Here is a 21,166-nt window from a genome sequence, read left to right on the forward strand (position 1 = left end):
AGAAAATATTCGGATGTCCATGGTATCAGAGCAGGCTTTGTATTTCTTCTGATAAGACAGGAGTTATGCTTTCTTGGTTTCAGTTAAAATCGGTGAAAATTTGTTGGAAAACTTTTTCTGTAATTTTCTCAAATTTTCACACATTTTTCAATATTTTCACAAAAAAAATTTTTTTTGAGAAAATTAAGGAAAATCTGGAAATAGGTTTTCCCGAAAATTACCTGGTTTTCCCTGGTTAAAACATACCACACACACAACTGTACACGCATACATATATCAACATTTGGAGCCTCTTTGACGTCTGACATACGAGTTTTAATGCTAGGAGCAGTGCTATATGGTTTATAACTATAATTGAGGAGTGGTGTTTTCTTTGACATGGTCATTAAAGCTTGGAATTATAATTCTTTCGCTGTAGTCATCTTAGTCTAATGGGTTCTACGACATATTTTTTTGCAAATGCTTCGTGAACTATAACGTCGACTGTTTACCTCATAAAGACGTCCTTATTTACCGTTCGAAGTAAACGGACCGTAACACATCTGAATGCATAATCATGACGAACACATGTCAATTTCTCACTTCGTTGCGTCTCAACGAAACGCTTTTCTCTTTGCCTCTGAAAACCCACCACCTCTCTGACGGGTGTCATCCCTGTGTTACTTTTTAAATTTTACCATTACACCATGCATGGCAGCATACTCACGTAACATTCCTTAGCGAAACAAAGATTTTCTTTTGTACGTTTCTTGCGAATGCAGATTTTATCACGAAAAAATCATTCAACTTGATGTTCTGCACTTTACTCAACAGTGAACAATCGTTTCAGGTTAAAGACATATGCAATGAATTAGACGTACGATCGCTGTGCCACAAAATTCTACAAAATGTTTCAATATTATTAAAAGCTGATAGAGGGTCATTGTTCCTAGTACAAGGCAAATGCAATAGCAGATCTGCTGATGGATCAAATAGGTAAGTTTTCCATTTTAATATTAAATAACCGTTCCATGCGAGCAACAATTTTGCATCCACTAGACGCTATTCGCAGGCAAATTTAAATTGATAAAATTTCTCGAAAATAATTGAACGTGTGCGCCACATGCCACAGCTACAACTACACGTCGAATGTTATGCGCGGCATGCATTCGCATTCCCACGAAATAGTAATATTAGTTGCTCCCCGCTCTTATCAACGTTTTCCATTCAATTAATATTCAAAAAGATAAATCGGTGTCTCATCTAAAGTTTGTCTATTTGCTTTGCCATTTTGGCACTTGAAACTGTTTAGGTTTTGGGGTACAGTATGAATGTGCCAGAAAGTTAAGTGTTTGTTGAGAATGAGATATTTCAGATGGTAGGATAATACCATGGAAAATAACATAAATTTAAATTAAATGTCGTGACTGAGAGACGAAGGCAAACGTGAAATGTGTATTACAGATTTTGGTTATCATTAATTTGATGGAAAGTTTAGGGATAAATAGTAAATTCTCTAACATTTTCAACTGTGTGTTTGGCTGTGCATTTTACTAGAACCGAGAATACAACACTCTGTAAATGTTCACATCACACACAGACAATATATACGAAATACCTTCTCTGGTTGAGATAAATTAAGTTCCCATCAATCATATTTTAGCCACACATTAGACAGCACACATCATGCTTGTGTCGGCACTTTAATTTACCATCATTCCCCCCGTCAAGTTTAATCATTAAACGCAACACATTCCCATATTTTAAGCCCTTCGTCTTCATATTGCTATAATTCGTTTAAGACGAACAGCAAAAAAAGAAATCATAAAATTTTTTGCATTTATGCGGCTGTCCTTTCGTTCCATCCCATTAAAGACGATAACAAATTTTTATGGCAAAACAAAACCGATTTTCGCCACACATTTTAAAAGTTAAACGCGCTGATAAGTGGAATATTGAATATATTTATACTCAGCAGAGTAGGAAAAAAAAATCCATTCAAATTTGCAGAGAGTTTATTGACTTTACGACCCAATGTCGTGATTTACTGATTACCATAAATTAAGGATGGCACAAAATGAATTGAAGAGTGAAAAACAGAATTTATAATCGACGGCGAACATTTCATTATGCAATACTATTTAATTGTTAAGTGTGTACGATGTTCTATACTGATGTGTTGTGTATTTCGACATTGTCGCGATTTGACACTAGCGTTTGTTGTAGAGGTATAATGAGACGGTAGAAATTTAAAGATGATTTGTATGTTGTAACTAAGGGACCTTATAAATAGATTCTTATAAGTAGATTGCTGATATGGAAATGATTCATCGGATCATGTTCAGAGTTCTGTGATGCCAATTGCGTTACATGATTACCTACCTTCTAGTTTGATTGAAAATTGTAAGTAGTGTTTTGTGACAAGAGAGTATAATACTCTCAGAATTTCTCCATTTCATATAGCACAAAATTAGACAGTGAGGGCGAGACTTGATTTAAAATAATTAATTCTGTAACAATGCTTGAAATGCCTTGACCATTGGCTTCAAGTTTAAAGGTTCCTTTAAAATCTTTTTCCAAGATTTGTGCAAAAGAAAGATTGCTTATAAGAAGAATAAACAAGAAAATCCTCCGTCGATGTCGACCGAAAAAAGTCGTCAAAATGGAAGAAAGTCTTCAGCAAAATACTCACAGCATTTCCTGTCTACAGATCCAAATCCTTGGAAAATCCTTTGAAAATTAGAAAATTCTTTCACCATAAAATTATCAAAATAGAAGAAAATCCTTGGAAACTAAAAGAAATCCTCGGAAGTCCAAGAAAATCTTTAAGACCTTATGAGAAAATCCTTAAATATCGGTAGAAATCCTTGAAAATTCAGCAAAAACTGTAAAGAAAATCATAGAAAATCTTCAGAGGATTTCCTTTTTGAAAATCCGTTGTCAAAGAAATCCACCCCTTTGGCTTAGACCCTGTTTTGTGATTTGGGAGTGTTATAACGAAATTAGATTTGTATATTTTGGTATGTTGACGGTTCAGAAGCTACGACAGTACACCTAACAGATAGAGAATTTCTCATTTGTTAAGCCAAAAATTCCACATACAGATAGAATCCTGGATTAAAATGTTAGGCTTTCGAAAGTTTACTAACTTTTGGAGGCTCTTCAAAGATTTTATTTTAATCTTTTTCGTTAGGGTCTAAAAAAATGGATTCAATTCTTTTCAAATCCAATCAAATCTTTCGAAATGATCACTTCAAAACATTCAGTCTATCAGATTCACAATCGAAATGAACCGACAAAAAAGATTCAGTCCCTTTTCTAACGTAAAAAAAGATTTCAATTCAATCCAGGACTTTTCTCTGCATAAATCAATTATGGATTTAACATTACCACGAGTATAAAAGGTGATGATTCATTTATGGGCCACCTAGAAGTCACTGAGGCATTGCTGGCTATACATCTGTTATCGATAACGACGACAAAAATAATGACAAGCTCTGAGTAGTATGGTCCTTTATATAGTAAAACGCATGTTTAAAAAATTGAAGTACAAGATTTGAAATCAAAAATACTTTCATCGATGGAAGTAATAGACCAGATAATAATACTGGTCATTATGCTTGCCGTCTGTAACAGGTTAAGTAAAGAAGCTGTTGTCCTGTCACTATTTGTTAGGTCTCTTTAGCTGTTTGAATAGCCCGTTGCTAAACCGCAACGTTAAGAATATCGTAAACTTGGGTGAAAAGTAAGTCCAGGGAAATATTATGGATTTTGATGCCGAAAACTGGAAACTAATATATCATCGCAATACTTTTGACTCGAGCTTATTCTTCTATTCAAATTTGAAATTGAATTGTAATACAACAGCCAGCGCCAAAGAAACCTAGTAATTGTTTTGCTACAAATCAAATATCAATTTCGTTTCAAATATTTTTATAGTGAACGTTTGCAATATAAAAGTTACGTTTCAAATTGATTTTTGCTGGTAATTTTCTCGAAAGAAAATTGCTGCTTATTTCTCGTTACGAAACTTTCTACATTTCAGGAACGAGAAATATAAAGATGCTACGAGAACTGTAATTTATACCCCCCAAAGTACATCAATATTTTATAAAAAGAAAATGTTCTCTCCACAATTCCTAAATGACTTTCGACGTTCACAAAATGCATCTGGAAAGGAAATCTAAAAAGCTTATAGTTTTTGACTTTCATTTCCGTTCAATTCATCGCTGTTACAAAACACCATTTCGAAACATAAATATAATTACACTTCAATGCTTCAACCGTTGTTGAAGCAAAAGTCTCTTTACTAAAAACAAATTACATAATATCTTCCATCATCAAGTATAGGTACATCTATCTTGGCAGCAGTTTTTCTTACCTCTTTCACGTTCCATCAAAACCACTTTATCTGTTGAGTACCCACTTCCGTCTGTCTTGCAAAGATTAATGCAATTTCTGTAGTGGCGAGAGTGGATCAGTCTGTATAGCATTATACCATCTCTTCCACATTTTGTATGTGGAAAATGTCTTAAGCGTATCGTTGAATTGATTTCCTTTTTTTTCTTGGACGACAGCACAAAGTAAAATGTTACCATCCAGCAGTGAATAATTTACGCTTTCCATTTTCCAGATGTCTAGTCTCCAAACTGTTTGATGTATGTCCAAGAAGTACCTTAGAAGAGATGGAAAATCAAGACGAAGTTCGAGTGGCATGGGGAACTGGCATTGCCGGTCATGTTGCTGAGAGCGGAGAACCAGTCAATATACCCGACGCTTATCAGGTAAATGAATATTCCAAAATTTTGTTGTTTTTTTGACACAAAGGGTTATCGCCAGATAATTATCCGAAACGGGAGTGGTAAATTTGGTGTTTTAATGTAATCTCCAATCACACAAAAAATTCTTAAAATAGGAAAGAGTGACGCAAGTCCTTTCCTTAGAAAAGTATTGATGTCAGAATATGTGAGGCTCACAGCTCGGATACGGAAAAATTACTTTACAAACAATTGTTGATCTAGTGTACAAATAAAATAGTTTGGTAGTCATAGGGGCCAATGAAATAGTCAACAATTACTTTACAAACAATTGTTGATCTAGTGTACAAATAAAATAGTTTGGTAGTCATAGGGGCCAATGAAATAGTCAACAATTACTTTACAAACAATTGTTGATCTAGTGTACAAATAAAATAGTTTGGTAGTCATAGGGGCCAATGAAATAGTCAACAATTCCCTAGTCCCCCTCAAAAAAAATTCTTGTAGTTTGGACTTGCGTCACGCCTGCTTACTAACGTGTGAGAATGATTAGGCTAAAATTTAACCATTTTTTTCTTTTGAGAAGGATGTGACTGTTCAAGTGATAAATAATAAAGGGTTTACAGTATTACGTCCTTTTAAAACGCTTCAAATTTTCCTCTAATGAAAATGTCAACATTTTGAGTTGATGGTGTTGGCATCGCCATTTGCGATCTTCAAGTATCCTGCATCTTTTGAAATGATAATCGGAATGGGAAACATCCTCCCTCTTGCAGACTATACGTCCATGCTAGCCAATAATAGGCGCTTCCAATTTATTATTTTTAATTTTCTAAGAAAGTGAGGGAACATCACGTTGCGGTAAAATGTTTACATTTATTCAACTGTCTGTGCGTTAATCAATGGAACACTCTGTAATTATTGACCTAGGCACAATTCACCCCCTGTCTCGAAATACCAGTAAAAATTTTCAATTTTACCGAAACACTTACAGTACGACAACAACAAAATAAAAGTAACGAAGAACAATCTTCGCTCAACTTCAATTTGTTTGCATATCAACCGTGTCGGGGTACAATAAATTTCATATTCGATAGTCTATAGTCTAATCATCGTCAATCGTTATGTGTTGATATGATAATCGATTTTCGACTCGACGCCTAACCATAACTTTACCAATCGAAAGTTAAAATACGGTTCTTTGGTGTCACTTGTGTGATAATTTGGTATATGGGCTGTGCGTGTTATCGCGCCATATCATAAATATTTATTTATTGGCGAGAGTGACGTTAGCCCCTTTCTTTAAAGAGACTCGCACAAAAAAAGCGATCCCAAATGACTGCAAATCGGTTTAGAATTCGTTGGTATACAATCAAACCATCTTCTCTCAAATATGTGTGTTTTATCGCCATAAATTTTTGTGTTTCCATGTCACACAACGTCGTTTTGTTTTTAACTCCGCTAATTTCGTATGTTATGCCAAGTCGTCAACTCCGTTATTTAATGTTTCGTTTCATCGTTTTTCTTCTGCAAGCAAGACCATAATATCACACGAGTAGCGACAACCTCTGAACTTTATCTTCTTTTTATATTTTTCTTTTTGTGGTTAAATAAGTTTGTACATTTCTTGTCTCGCAACTGAATTGTTTCGAAGAATATTTAAAATAAAAAATGGAAAAATTTAAATGATAACCGGGAATTGAAGTTACACATTGGCTCCGATGAATATGCAAGTTTTCTTTTGTTAGGAAAATAAAGTTTGAACTAAGAAATTGTTTCAGTTCTTGTCAATATTAATAACTTTGCACGGCGAACACTATTCGAGAAGTTCGGTTTATGAATTTTAAGACACGTACCGTACCACCATTTACGTCTGTATGTGTGTATGGTGCGGTGCGGTGAATATGCAAATTTTAAATTAAAGTTAGATTCGATAGAGAGATGCAGAATTTTCATCGTCCTTCAAAATTTTGTGATAAAAGTAAATTAAATTACAAAAACTTCTCCAATAAAACGTCGTCCACAATATCAACACAAAACCATAATTTGATATATTGTGCGGAACGAGTGTGAAATTCCGTTCGGGTCTGTGATGCTTATTTCAATAAAGGTTTCGGAACAACAACGACGCAATGCCCCAGTTTTCATAAAATAATTCTCAGTCTAAAATTTGCATGGGTGAAACCACTTCAAACAACAATTAAATCATAAACAAGTTTTAACTTGCCGCCTTCCCTACACATAAACAATTGAATTATGAGTTCTAGTAGTACACACAGCCTTAGGTCTTTGAAATTTTCGACAAAAAGCTTTCGAGCTTTTTAGCACTCTGAAAGTGTCACAAAAAATTGCATTTCCCATTTTCTATTGTCGTCGTCAAAGCGATGAATGAAAAACGTTATCGCTTATGAGTTTATGTTAACTTTCCTCAAGGTTTTGTGGTTGCTGTATGCGGGTTAACAGTTATTTGTTCACCGAGAGAAAAAAAACGTTAGAAATTGCATTTCGATTGTGTTGTCACAAGTCACCTGGGCAAATGGTATTTCCAACGTTTTTCCAGAGCGTTTTTCTCAACAAATGTTTTCGAAGTTTCAGCGGAGAGATGAAATAGGTGTTGAGTAATTTCGCGCCGCGTCATTCACAATAACCCACAAAGTGACATTTTCCTTATACAAAATGTGTCATTTTGTCAACTATTGTGAATGACGCGGCGCGAAATTCCTACCAGTTATGAAATAGTAGTTTTCAAACCTAGGACTTTTTCTCCGTCCAATATGAAAAATACTATTCGTTCCACGGACTAAAAACCTTTTTTTAGCGTATTCGCTTCCAGACCTCGCCTTCGGCTCTATCTGGAAACTTCTCACTCGTTAAAAAAGACTTTTAGTCCAAGGTACAAAATGTACTATTACATGAATAGGGATAAAAAGATGAAAAGTATAGTTTTCGTGTAAATTTTGTTGATCCGAGGCGAAGCCGAGGTCAATAAACACACGAAAACGAGACTTTTCATCTTTTATCCCGAGTTATGTAATGGATTTTACATGCTAAGGGTGTCGAAAGAAGTGCTTGAAGCATGAAAAGTACGGTTTTCGACGCATGTAGCATGTAAATGTCTATTTATCCCTTGGTGTTGTGAAAAATATTTTGTTGTTGACACTTCGGTGTAGAAAATAGAAGTTTTCTTCCCATAACTGTTAGCTTTCTTCTTGTTTTGAAAAGTGGTGTAACAAATTTTTGTTTCGTAGAGAAAACCGGGTAATCACAAATAGTTATTTGTTCACCGAAAAATTGTAGCGATTGAAATTTCATACATTATTGCCGAGGTTTTTCACAACAAAGTTTCCTAAAGTTTCAGCTGGCAGAATAGAAAATTCCAACAAAGAACTATTAGTAAACCGACTGAGTCATATTGTGCTAAAAATCATGAAACATTCCACCTTCATCCGTGACCCAAAATTTGAAGGTCTGCAACTGTAACAATAGTTTTCGTTGATTATAAGAATTAGTCTCGGAATTAGTAAATATTCTCTAGAGAAAAAACTTGAACGGCTGTTTGGTGAGTCGTGTATTTGATCGACTCGAGTTTGTGCTTTACGTAACAATCAAAGAACAAAGCATCTTTGTACTCGTATGAAATAAATTCCACTCATCCAACCAGTTGCAATCTTTTAAAGACATCTGAACTACATTCACATTTAAATTCATTTAAAATGCAAACGAACAATCCGACATTCTGTTCAAATCACAGCATACACGAACCGGAAGATGCGGGAAAAGGCAATAAAAACGCATAAGATTCTATTCAGTACAATTAAGCCGTGTGTCACCGCACATTCTTTAAACGAATTAAAAAATTCTCAAATAAGTTGACATTTTTAGTCCGAACATTTCTGACAACAAACTTGATGTAAGCCTACACGCCAAATTTTCCAATTTTCAACAAACTAATCCTCGCCGAGTTAATACTGCAAAATACGAATACGACACACAATTTGTGACTTGGACTTTGCCAAACAAAAACAAATTGACAATATAATAGCATTTCAGTTGATCGCTAACAAAAATCGAATACACACAACATTGTCCTACAAGTTCACCACACTAATTTTAACTGAAAGCCAGACTTCCACTTCCAAGGTCTTTAGGCAATTTATATACCTTGCGCTTTGCGTATTTGTGGGGAACATGCAAAAGTTCATCACAGTAGGCTATTGAACCCACTAAAATCTAATTTTAAATCGCTGGAATAATTCCATAAATCTAAATGTGATACTAAGAAACCACGTGTTTCAATAAGTCCTGGGAGCGATCCTGAAGACATGGACCTAATCTTTTTGGGCTGAACGGCGTACTTTCGTTCACTTTTCCAAGCCCTTTCAAGAAATATCACTAAATAACTAAAGAAATCCAACATTACATCTACATTACACATTACATTACACATTGCACATTACATTACACTACATTGTAATGTAATGTAATGTAATGTAGCGTTACAAACTGCATCTTTGATTTCTCAAGCCAATCGGCGAGATAAAATTTTTTGGTTTGCGAACTTTTAAAGTACTCACAAAAGTTCACCAAAGTGCGCTGCTGAACCCAGAAAAAGTTGGGTATTAGTAGCTAGATTCGCTCACTGAACCTTGCAATATTACGTAATATTACGTAATATTGCAAGGTTCAGGGAGCGAATCTAGACAGTCGGGCTTAACTTTTTCTGGGTGTAAGCCTAAGTTTGTTGTCAGAAATGTTCGGACTAAAAATGTCAACTTATTTGAGAATTTTTTAATTCTTTTACAGAATGTGCGGTGACACACGGCCTAATTGTACTGAATAGAATCTTATGTGTTTTTATTGCCTTTTCCCGCAACTTCCCGAAACTCTTCACACAATCCTTTGATAGCATTCAGTTGGATATTTTCACTCATCGCTTTCAGTTTTCCCATATGTTGAGTGTTCTACATCCGACAAAAGCACAAAAAGAAAGTGATGATGCAACGAGCAAACATGTATAGTTTATGATTAGACCATAAAGACTCGGGGAGTAATTCATATAATTTTTACGTTAACCGTGGAAATACGCCAGCACGTGCGAATATACATTCATATTCATGCCTTGCATTTACATGTGACAAAGTATCCGTACAAACAGCGGAGATGTGCGTGTGAACAATTGGAAATTGTTTTTCTTCTCTGGTTGAAAGGTTTTCTTTTTCAAATCTGAATATTCTCAACTTTAACAACACTAAAAATTATTGGAGCATAACGCAAAATTTTTTATTCCGTCAAAACAGAAGGCAAAATTTTTGCTGAGTTAATTTTTTGTTGTGTGTGTTCTTTTGACTGGTTAACTGAGCACGGTAATAAAATGACTTTTTATTTGATTTTCCTTTTCTCCTCTAGGACGAGCGCTTCAACAACGAAATAGATATACAAACCGGCTATCGGACAAAAGCACTATTATGTATGCCGATTAAGGATGCCTCCGGAGACGTGGTGGGTGTTGCCCAAGTCATTAACAAATTGAATGGGGAACGATTTACCGAAAATGATGAGAAGGTTTGTGTATAAATTGCTTTTCATTCGTTTACTGTTTTATATGTTACGCTTTTCCAATTTTGAATATATACAAATCCGTTAGATGATGGATGGGGGGTGGTGTGGGAGGATGGTTTTTGTTTTGTGTATAGCATTCACATAATCGTTAAATAAAATAAACTGAGATGTTCGAGCTTTCACTTTGAATGGATTAATTAAGTGAGGATGAGTTGTTTTATCATAAACAAGGAGACGAAGTGATCCTTTAATTCAGCTAAAATTGAAAAATTGATTTTTGTTTTCCGTTGGTAGAGTGAGCACACTGATCTTCAATAATAAATTAGGATTGATTTCGTTCGGTGTACAGTAATAATCCCATATGATGAACCGTTTTGTTTAGAATTTTTGATGAAATCAATTTGTTTTGTATACGGATTTGACATGTACATATTTCAGACAGAGAGCATGTAGTCGCTTTGGAACCTTTGCATTTTTTTTAAAGAGTTGTCTGCCATGCTTGTTAAGCTTGACAAGAAAATTTAAAGAAAATTCGAGCAAGGCGGGAGAAACAAATTTTCTCGAAATACAGAAAATCGATTTTTTTTTTTGAAAATCAAGCAATACCGAAAATTTTGTCGGGTTTTTTTCGTGTTTTCTTGATTTTCTTAATTTCGAGAAACTAGTGTAATGTCTAATGAAATCGTATCTTGAAAGCATCAGTAACTAATGTTCACGTACGCCAGATTTTCCTAAGTTTTTCCAAATTTTCCAGATTTTTCTTACATTTTTTCAGAATTTATCTAAATTTTCTCACAATTTCCAAAAAAAATTCTCATTTTTTGAAAGATTTCCATTTCTTACATTTTCCAAATTTTTACAAAATATGAGAAAATTTAGGAAAGAAAAAGGTCCTTGTACCCTAGCGTACGTGCAAATGAATTACTGATGCTCTCAAGCTTTCACAATTCAGCTACCCTGCTAATGCTATGGTATGATTTGTACATGGGCAGTCTATTTGTGCCCATCGAACTGGAAACATTACTCCAAATTTTTTCCGCTCTTCCTCTTGTCAATTAAATTTGAAAATGGCACCAAAATTATAAATTATCAAATTGTATTACTTAGACCGAAATGTTAATCAGTTGAGTCAATGTCAGCACGCGGGTGTTATCTTTTTTCGTCCCCCCGCACAACAACACAAAAGTCTATTTAATTTAGCAGGTAGATACGCAGAAAAGGTCGTTGCTTCAATTTCAAATACGAAAAATGAATTTAAAAGTAGAACTTGATATTCATGTAAATATGAAAAACTTTTCGGTTATTTGTTTAGGTGGAGCATTTGAATAATACAGCATTTATACCACGGTCATTGATGCCGAAAACTTTTCTTTTGATAGACGGGTATAGTCAAGCGTCAAGCCTATACACGGTGCAGCAGAAACAAAAAGAGTTTCGATAATTTTTCTGTGTAAACATCATCCTCATAATGTGCTAGACACACCGTGTGTACATAGAGTAAAAAATAAAATCGATGAAAAGGTTGAATGCAAATTTTTTTTGTTCATTTTATATTCATTGGCGAGAACTAATAGCTAAAAAATGTTAAAATGAAAATTTATCAAATTCACACTGGATTTCAGTGACTGGAATTTGAACCATTAGGCGAATAATGTGTTCATTGTTATAGTTGCAAAAGTCGGTTCGGTCGTTTCGTAATCATAAATTTAATGGCCTAATTGATGTCAATTGTATTATATTATACAATTTGTTCGATCGGAAGCTTTTAAATGTAAATTAAATTTGCAAAACTGCATTTTGAACGTTAAATGGATTTTCGTATTCGATTAGCGTTTTTGCGGAACATTTCGTCTTGCATTTAGTAGTGAATGCAAAATTATTACGTATTCTATCTCTTCTAAGACTGCAACTGCATTCAAATATAACTACTTGCGTAACTGGTAATGTATTGTTGATAAGATCACAAGCAGGATGTACGACTTCATGAAAAGGAACACATAATAATCACAGCATTACTCCACATTGCTTTTGTACTCTACTAATTACTTAATTTTCAATTTCCTTTACACAAATTGAGATAAGTTTTCATTCTCAAGAAATGCACAAAACTTCCGAAATATTTGTGCTTTTCAAATTGATGTTCCTTAGGTTTGTTTCTGATTGCAAAGCATGTCAATAATGTCTCTTTTATATGTTACGGAGCACACAATAACTGTGAGGGTTCAACACAGATTCCCGTTCATTTGATTACTAATTCCTGCTGAACGAGTATTTTGTAACTAGAGCAGACACAGATTTAATTCTCTTTAATGAATATGAAAGGCAATGCTTAACATTAACGACAATGACACACTTACCTGCTGTGAAATGACTTTTTAAGTTATATCCAATTAAATATCGAATCCTATAATCTTTAGCGGTTCTAATTTTCATTTATTAATTTGTCACTAAGCCGGCCATAAGCTTTCGCTGACATCAAGCATATCACAAGTTGGATTAAGGATTTTTTTTTAAACAGATTGAGGATAAAGACCTATTTACAAATGGCAACTAATCGCTGATTTTGTTGTCGCTATCCACAGAAAATGCGAGCAAATGATTGTCAAAATTTAAATTGTCAGTTTTTGTGGAGATACTTTTGTGCCCAAGAATTTTTTTGAGTTTATTGAATGGACGTCAAACCGCAAAATTTAATCGGCTGTGAAAGTATTCGTCTATAGTGAAAGCCTTTGCTAGAATAATTCACAAATTCGCAATTATAATTATCTAATGCTTGGTCTGACCGGAACCTGGACCTGAAACTGATTGCAACCCGAACCTGAACTAAAATTTCAGATTCATCCCGAACTTAACCTGAACCTGAAATCTTCGATTTCGGGGCTGACCCAAATCTGAGCCGAACTTTTACTTTTGGATTTGACTCGAACCTGACCTGAACCCGGAATTTTCAGGATGAGGTCAGGCTCGGGTAATTCGAAACTTTTCGTGATTTCTGGTTTCAAAATTGTGGGTTACCCGAACGCGACCAGATTCATCCTGAAATATCAGGTTCAAGTTTGAGTTAAACCCGAAAGTAAAAGTTCGGATCAGATTCGGGTTGAACCTGAAATCGAAATTTAATTTAAGTTCAAGTTCTGGTGAGCCGGAATTGAAACAGGTCAACCCGATCCGAGATTTATAATTATCACTCCAGACACAATTTAATGGTTAACAATCAAGGTCATTTGAAAAGTGTAGCAAATTAGACTAGAAAATGTTTGGGAGTTCCAGCAACGAATTTTTTTTTTTGCGCCGCCACATGTGCCTTTCAGCAATGCGTTCCCTTATTAAACAATTTAAATTTATGGAACTTTTATTCACTCGTAAAACATTTTAATCCAAGCAATAAATTCTCCAATCACTGGGTAGAATGGTATATATACACCGATGGCCCGATATACCATTCTTGTTATCCCATAAGGGGTATGTTGTAAATTCATTTTTTTTTTGCTCTCGTATAGTTTATGTCCGCATGAATATGATTTAATGCGACCTTGTTTCATATACATATTCGTACATCCGACGCAACTATCATATCACTTTTTACAATCTGAATCTATGTAAATTTGTCATTTTTTGCGAACAAAAAATTATCAACAAAATTTATGTTTGCATCGACACACATTCCTCAAACATGAACCGAAATGTAAAGCACAAAATTTTTGGGTTAAAAATCACAAGACATAACTTCCGGACTGTTTGTTAAAAACTTTTACATTCTATGCATTAGCATAGCACATAGCACACAGCACACATCTTTGATTAAATTAATGGATTAAAATGAAACGTCGTTCGTGCCATTATTTTTGATGAACTTACGAATTTTCCAACATTTATACCATAACACTCAACAGCCTTAGTGTGTTACAAATTTTTGATTTACATAAATCTGAAAATTTCGTTAAAATGCTAATATTTTTGTTGGTTTATAATTCGTTTATGGATTATATATGAAATGATATGACTTTTGATGTGATGATGCCAGTCAATTTCAGTTTATTATATGAAACGGAAAACAGAAAATATTTTTCGAGTTTAATTTTCAACTTTGGCAAACGAAATCATTTTCTTTTCACAAATTTTCAAATTTTCTCTGCTCTGTGTGTTTCTTCTCCAATGCCGCTGTTTTCTATACGCTCTGCAAAGGAAGAATAATAAAATTAATTATTATTTCAGCTGTTCAAAGTGTGCCGCCAATCGGAATGATTTAATGTTGTTACACGGTCCAACATTGCACATTTTGTTTTGCTATCGAAACGCTTTTGAATCTAAAACCTTTCTTTTTATTTTTGTGAATAGGGCCACTTGTGTCGTTCGACTTTTACTGCAACACATTTCGTCCCTATTCCAAAGAACAAAACATAGCTAACGCCGACCCGTACGAAACACCTATTCGTATCAAAAGCCTTTATTGTGAAACTCTTCATTTCTCTTACTTCATTTTCTTCTCTGCTGAAAAGCTATTCGCGCTTTAAAATCACTTGAATTATCCACTCTTTGCCTTGCAAATAAATTGCCGGAGGCAGCCCCGTACGAAGTCAAATTTCATAAATTCCTATTTAAACAGCTATATACCGCTATATTTACCTATATTTTCCTATAAATAAACATTCCACAAATGAATTTGCTATTATATAGCTCTACATGCCTGTATATTGCTCAATATAGCTGTATATAGGATATATATAGAAGTCCACATATGGGATTCCTAAAACCCCCCACACATAACCAATTACTTCTCTGTTAACAAAAACTATCAAGGTACAAATTTTACCACTTTATATCGTTTTACTAAAATCCAATATGGCCACCGGCAGCCATTTTGTTAGGAGACCGGTAATAGTACCGACGCTTTACATTCGTTAATACCTTTCAAACAAAAAAAAATCATGAAATTCGGTCAAAATTTACTCGAGATATTGTCAAAATACACCACGTTCACTGTACTTCCGAGTAGCCAGATAAGAGCTCACTCCAAGAGACCTAGCTCACGCTCCGGAGAACATAATTTCATAAAAAAAAAATTCCGGTCAATACGGTCAATACCTATCTAATAAAGCTAAAACAGACGAAATATGTTCAAATGTGGCCGACCTACAAGCAAAAACTGCTTGCCGCCCTGTGCCTGTTCCACACCAAGGGGTCTAACTCACGAGTCGGTCATCCGATTTCCATAAACTTTTTTTTTGTCGATCGGTATTGTAAATACCTTTTATTTGACGTATCACTTACAAGTTTAACGTTTAAATGTCCGGAGATATCTTCGAAAAACCGTAAAGCACTTATTGGGCCACAGCTCGGGAGGGGTCGATCCAAAATCACTCATCTTCGAACTTAGCCTCTTTTGACATTACCAAACGGGAAAAAAAAGAATTTTCAAAATCGGATGCGTTTTACTCAAGTTATCGTGCAGACGGACAGACGGACAGACGGACATTTTTTTTCGCGGATTTGGCATCTCTAGACAACCACAATAGGTTTCCCCTTACTCAGGGAGTCCAATTCGACGTGTTACAAACGTATGCGTAAACCTATAAGACCCCAGTACTTCGTACGGGTCTAAAAATTATTTTTCCTATCTGGAAAGTTGATCATTCCACAGCAATTTGCCCCCTGCGAAAATGATTAATTAGACGTGGGATATTTTCGTTTAATTTTTCGTGAATTTTTGTATACTTGCTTCGGTAATAGTTTTCAGAGAATGTTAGTTGTATGCCTCGTCTTCGGCTCGGATATGCATACTCTACACTTGTCGAAAAGACAGTCACCGAAGCTTGTTACTCAAAAATACATTGCCTCAAAATTGTTGCCTCGTGTAATGAATTACTTTCGCAGTATCTTTGCCGTAATTTGCATAAGAGACTACGTGGAAATTTTGAACAAAAAAGTTCTTTTGTTTAAATTTTTCACTACGTCTCTCATGCAAATTACGGCAGAATCGTCACATCTACTATTGAAAATTGAGAACTCCTGTTATCTTACTGAACTCGTGACGTTTTTTACAGTCAAGTTTGTGATCCTTCAGATGTTGTTCAGCTAATCCACTCAGACAACCTCATTGTCTTATATTATACGGTTTTATCACTACTATGACTATTAAACTCATATAAACACGTATCAGACAGCGAGGTTGTTATGAGGGGACCAGCTGAACTTAATTACGATGTCACTATTCAAGCGATAGGCTTTAGATGTAATAATTAGGAACTACTCAATAGGCCCAACAAAACAAGACTCACTCCAATTTTTCATTTCGTTCAAAAATACGGCTCGACTATCTTGCAACCAGCAGTGGTTGGCATTTGAGATTTTTATTAAAGACGGCGACTTTGAAATAAGTGTCGCAATTTGTTTCAGCCGTTTCAGCTGATCCACTCATACAAACATTTTACGTCTTTGAAAGATCTTGTTACTATCTCACAATCGCGCGTGTAACTACCTGTTTCACCCGTAATGTAATGTAATGTAGTAAGCATTTGCGTGTGTGTGTGTGTGGATCAGCTGAAACAGTATGTCGCCGACTGTATTCTTCAGAAATTTGTCTCTTCTTCTCGTGTACTCAAGAATCAATTTCCTTTCAGGTGTTTTCGTCATATCTCCAATTCTGTGGCATTGGCTTAAGAAATGCGCAACTGTACGAGAAATCTCAATTGGAAGTGAAACGGAACCAGGTCCTATTAGATCTGGCACGTATGATATTCGAAGAACAGAGTACAATTGAGCACATGGTTCTGCGAATATTGACGCACATGCAAAGTCTGATACAATGCCAAAGAGTGCAGGTAAATGTCGTCTTAAGAGGGCTTGGCTTCAATGATTTTTGATCTAAATTAATGCCTTAGATTCTTTTGGTGCATGAGGCGACAAAGGGATGTTTCTCGAGGGTGTTCGATTTTGAAGCCAATGACTTAAGTGAAGATGACAATATGTCTAGAACTAGGTATGCATACAATATGGGTGCAGGAGACGAATATTGATGTTAACTAAAAAATAAATTCTTTCAGTCCATTCGAGTCCAGATTTCCAATAAATGTTGGTGTAACTGGTCACGTAGCTACTACAGGTGAGGTATGTATATCGAAATGGTCTAGTACGACAAACTATTAGCGCGAAACCAGTGTGACAAAAAAAAATCATTTCGTTCCACAGACTGTTAATATAGAAAATGCTTACGAAGACGATCGGTTCGATCCGAGCGTTGATGAGGGCCAATCGTTCAAACATCGATCAATACTATGCATGGCCATTAAGAATTCGCTAGGGAACATAATTGGGGTCATTCAGTTAGTGAATAAATTCGATAATTTGGTAAGTCGTACAGTGACACCGCTAGCTACGTAACCATAATTCAATGCATTGTATCTATACGTGCAGAATTTCACGCGAAACGACGAAAATTTTGTGGAAGCGTTTGCGATCTTTTGTGGAATGGGAATTCACAATACCAATATGTATGAAAAAGCAATTGTCGCCATGGCCAAACAGAGTGTAACGCTGGAAGTACTTAGTTATCATGCCTCAGCATCGATGGACGATGCTGGCCGGTTACGAGTATGTCACCCTAAATCATCCAACCAATCATCGAAACCGTTTTCATTCATTTGAAATTGATTTTGTTTTTACAGAGATTGAAAATTCCATCCGCGGCCTACTTTCAATTGCATGACTTTAAGTTTGACGACATCTACATGGAAGACGATGACACGTTAAAGGTTTTGAAAAACAATTTTTTTTTGAAAATCGTTGATCAAAACGATAATTTTGTCCAAAATTTTAGGCGTGTCTGAGAATGTTCATGGACCTGGATTTCGTCGAAAGATTTCACATAGACTACGAAGTATTATGTCGATGGCTACTTAGTGTTAAGAAAAATTACAGGAACGTTACTTATCATAACTGGCGACATGCATTCAATGTTGCGCAGATGATGTTTTCAATTCTAACGGTGAGTGTAAGTGATTGTTAGTAGATGTGATAATATCAAAACTGTTGTGAATGCTTCCTCGTGACCATGATCTTATGACTGAAACGGGAGTGAATGAAACATGGCGGGAATTTTTAAGAATTGAAATTTTTTTGAATTTTTAGAAATTTTAAGAATTAAATTCTGAAAATTCTTAAATTTAAAAAGGTAGATGCTATTCGCAGGCGCCTGCGAATAGTCTTTACATTCTAGAAAGTGCTATTCGCAGGCGCCTGCGAATAGTCTTTACATTCTAGAAAATGCTATTCGCAGGCGCCGGCGAATAGACAAAGTATTATTGAAAATGCTAATAGCAGGCGACGGCGAATAGTCACATTATTATTGAAAATGCTATTCGCAGGCGCCGGCGAATAGCTCCATTATTATTGAAAATGCTATTCGCAGGCGCCGGCGCCATCACACCTAGTATTCTCGGCCATTCGATACTTGTGTGCCTGCGAATAGCGTTTTTATAATAATGGAGCTATTCTCACATAATCGTTTATGGCAAGAATACAGTAATATAAGCAGTTCTTTTGTGATCGGTTGTAAGTGCAAATGATACATGGTCGGGAGCTGAAATCATTGTTGAACGAAACAGCCCGGGGGTCACCTTCCTTGACCACGCCTGACCGATTAATTAAAAATATTTTTTCATATGAGTCTAAATGTGATGTACATGTGCTCACGTCTCATCTGGCTTGACTGATAGGACTTGAAACAGATTGTTTCTAGATTGATCTGATCTGAAAAAAGTGGATATTAAATCAGTCAGCTGAATTTGTTCCGAATCTGATAATTTTAGATCGGATTTTTCAGATTCAGTTTGAGCTAAAATCTGAAGTGATCTGTTTAACTAAAAATTTTAATTGAAACTTTCCTAAAAATGTCAGATCAATCTGAACCTGAAACTGATCTGATCATTTCAGATTGAATATATATTCAGATTTTAAGATTTCAGTAAATTCAGTTTAGGCTAAAAAATTTCACATCAGATCAGACTTTGTGGCCATTCTGTACAAGGAAATTGAAGCCATTTTGATAGCTACAACACTTTGTAGTAATTCTGTCTGTACAAGGAAAATGCGCAGAAGGAAAATACGTTAGACATGATATTATGAATAACATATTCGCTTATGCTTTCTCTAGTGCAGGTGTTCCAAATATAGTACAGCCTCCAGGTATTTCAAGAGATGATGGTAAAAGACCTGACGGTATGACTTTGATACCATGGAGTCATGGAAGATCACTCTTGTGGGATGTTACCGTCCGGGATACCATGGCTGCATCATATATTAATGATTCATCAAAGAAAGCACGGTCCATTGCTGAAAAAGCAGAGAGACATAAGCATAACCATTACGTTTCTTTGAAACAAAACTATTTGCTAACCCCACTTGCTTTCGAGACTTTAGGTTGCATGGGCCCGGAAACGAAGAAATTTATTGATAAATTGGGCTCTTTAATGAAAAAGGCAACGGGTGAGGTAAAATCAAAAGAATACCTTCTGCAAAGAATTTCCATCGCAATTCAACGTGGTAACGCTGCTTGTATTTTGGGAACATTAGGGAAGAAGAAGATCGATGATATTTATTTACTGTAGTTTTTAATTTTTGAGAAAAGATCGATGTTTTACCGGCTGCGCCATAATTGTGAGCAGTCTTTTTTGTCGCATTTAAAATAAATAGGAAAATCCATTTCTTTTGATAGCCACTTTGTGGAAATTCTGTATAGGGAAAATCCAATCGCTTCATCAGCTACAGTGCTTTGTGACCATTATGTCCAAGTAAATCCAGTTGTTTTAGTAGCCGCATTGTGGCTATTTTGTACATGGAAAATACAATAGACCGTGTGCGATTTTGAGAAAAAAGTTTCATATTTCAATAAAAAGAAGATTTACCATGAAAACCATTGAAAAAAATATTTAATTTTTTTTATAGAAATTATTGAAAAATATTATTGCCATCCCACTTATTAGAATCTTAGTAAGAATCCAATTAGAATGAATTAGAATGTATCGAGATATCATTTTAGGCTTATTCAGATTACAGATTTTAAAGTGAAATATAAAATCAAGAAGACATCATTCAGAGTTTCTGTTCACACTTTTGTTCTGCAGAATAATAATCTACATCAATTAAAAATAAGTTATTTTCATGCTTCGGGCCGAAAATTGGGGAAATTTTCTTGGATTTTCGGCCCTTTGCATGAACATTCACATGTGTTCCTGTTTGGGACGGTTGATATAAGGCACTTTTGCTTGTAGACCTCACTTCGTTCGGCCTACAATCCGCGAAATTGCCTAAAATCAATCGTCCAAAACAGTTACACAAATGACTATTACACTTCCCACGGTCTATTGTTAGAATTTTTTAGAAACCCTGGCACCAATTTTTCATTTCAAATTTCACCTTCAAAATCACTCTACATTCCAAATTTACATCTTAACACTCAGAATTTCGCACATTAGAAGACTTTCCTCATACGTACTGCTATAGTCCGTTGCTAAAGCGCAACGATAAAAATACCGAAAATTCTAATTACATCGGGATATATGTACATTTATATTAAAAATATTTGTTTTAGATCAGTGAAAGTTGCCTACGTGCACCCACGTACGGTCGTTCAAAAAAAGGTCAATGGGCATTTCTACGAAAAATATTTTTTTAAATAGTTTGCCATAGCTTGCTAGTAAAGGTGGTCCGCGTCGGGGTCGGCTGATTGGTTCTATAATGACATCAGTTAACCACCCCCTATCATTTGCGCTCATAACCAATCTCACAGCAATTGTTTCTATGAACTACGATGTGATGGTGCCTGCGAATAGCATTTTCAATAATACTTTGACTATTCGCCAGCGCCTACGAAT

General features: G+C 35.3%; 1 protein-coding gene across 10 annotated transcripts in view; it reads left to right on the forward strand.

Annotated features, from left to right (window-relative positions):
* The window catches only part of LOC119085311 (dual 3',5'-cyclic-AMP and -GMP phosphodiesterase 11), a 119,334-nt gene that overhangs the window by 94,981 nt on the left and 3,187 nt on the right, over window positions 1-21,166 (forward strand). For 7 of the 10 annotated variants that reach the window (XM_037195685.1, XM_037195682.1, XM_037195684.1 and 4 more), the window contains 10 exons: window positions 830-975; window positions 4,613-4,763; window positions 10,143-10,298; window positions 16,916-17,116; window positions 17,177-17,274; window positions 17,339-17,402; window positions 17,484-17,642; window positions 17,709-17,885; window positions 17,960-18,046; window positions 18,112-18,285. In XM_037195685.1, the coding sequence (XP_037051580.1) occupies window positions 830-975; window positions 4,613-4,763; window positions 10,143-10,298; window positions 16,916-17,116; window positions 17,177-17,274; window positions 17,339-17,402; window positions 17,484-17,642; window positions 17,709-17,885; window positions 17,960-18,046; window positions 18,112-18,285 (1,413 nt within the window). The remainder of the gene's footprint in view (window positions 1-829; window positions 976-4,612; window positions 4,764-10,142; window positions 10,299-16,915; window positions 17,117-17,176; window positions 17,275-17,338; window positions 17,403-17,483; window positions 17,643-17,708; window positions 17,886-17,959; window positions 18,047-18,111; window positions 18,286-21,166) is intronic. The other 3 variants (XM_037195686.1, XM_037195687.1, XM_037195681.1) reach the window with 1 other exon arrangement.

This window comes from Bradysia coprophila, unplaced genomic scaffold (assembly GCF_014529535.1).
Source record: "Bradysia coprophila strain Holo2 unplaced genomic scaffold, BU_Bcop_v1 contig_94, whole genome shotgun sequence".
NCBI classification, from domain to species: Eukaryota; Metazoa; Arthropoda; class Insecta; order Diptera; family Sciaridae; genus Bradysia; species Bradysia coprophila.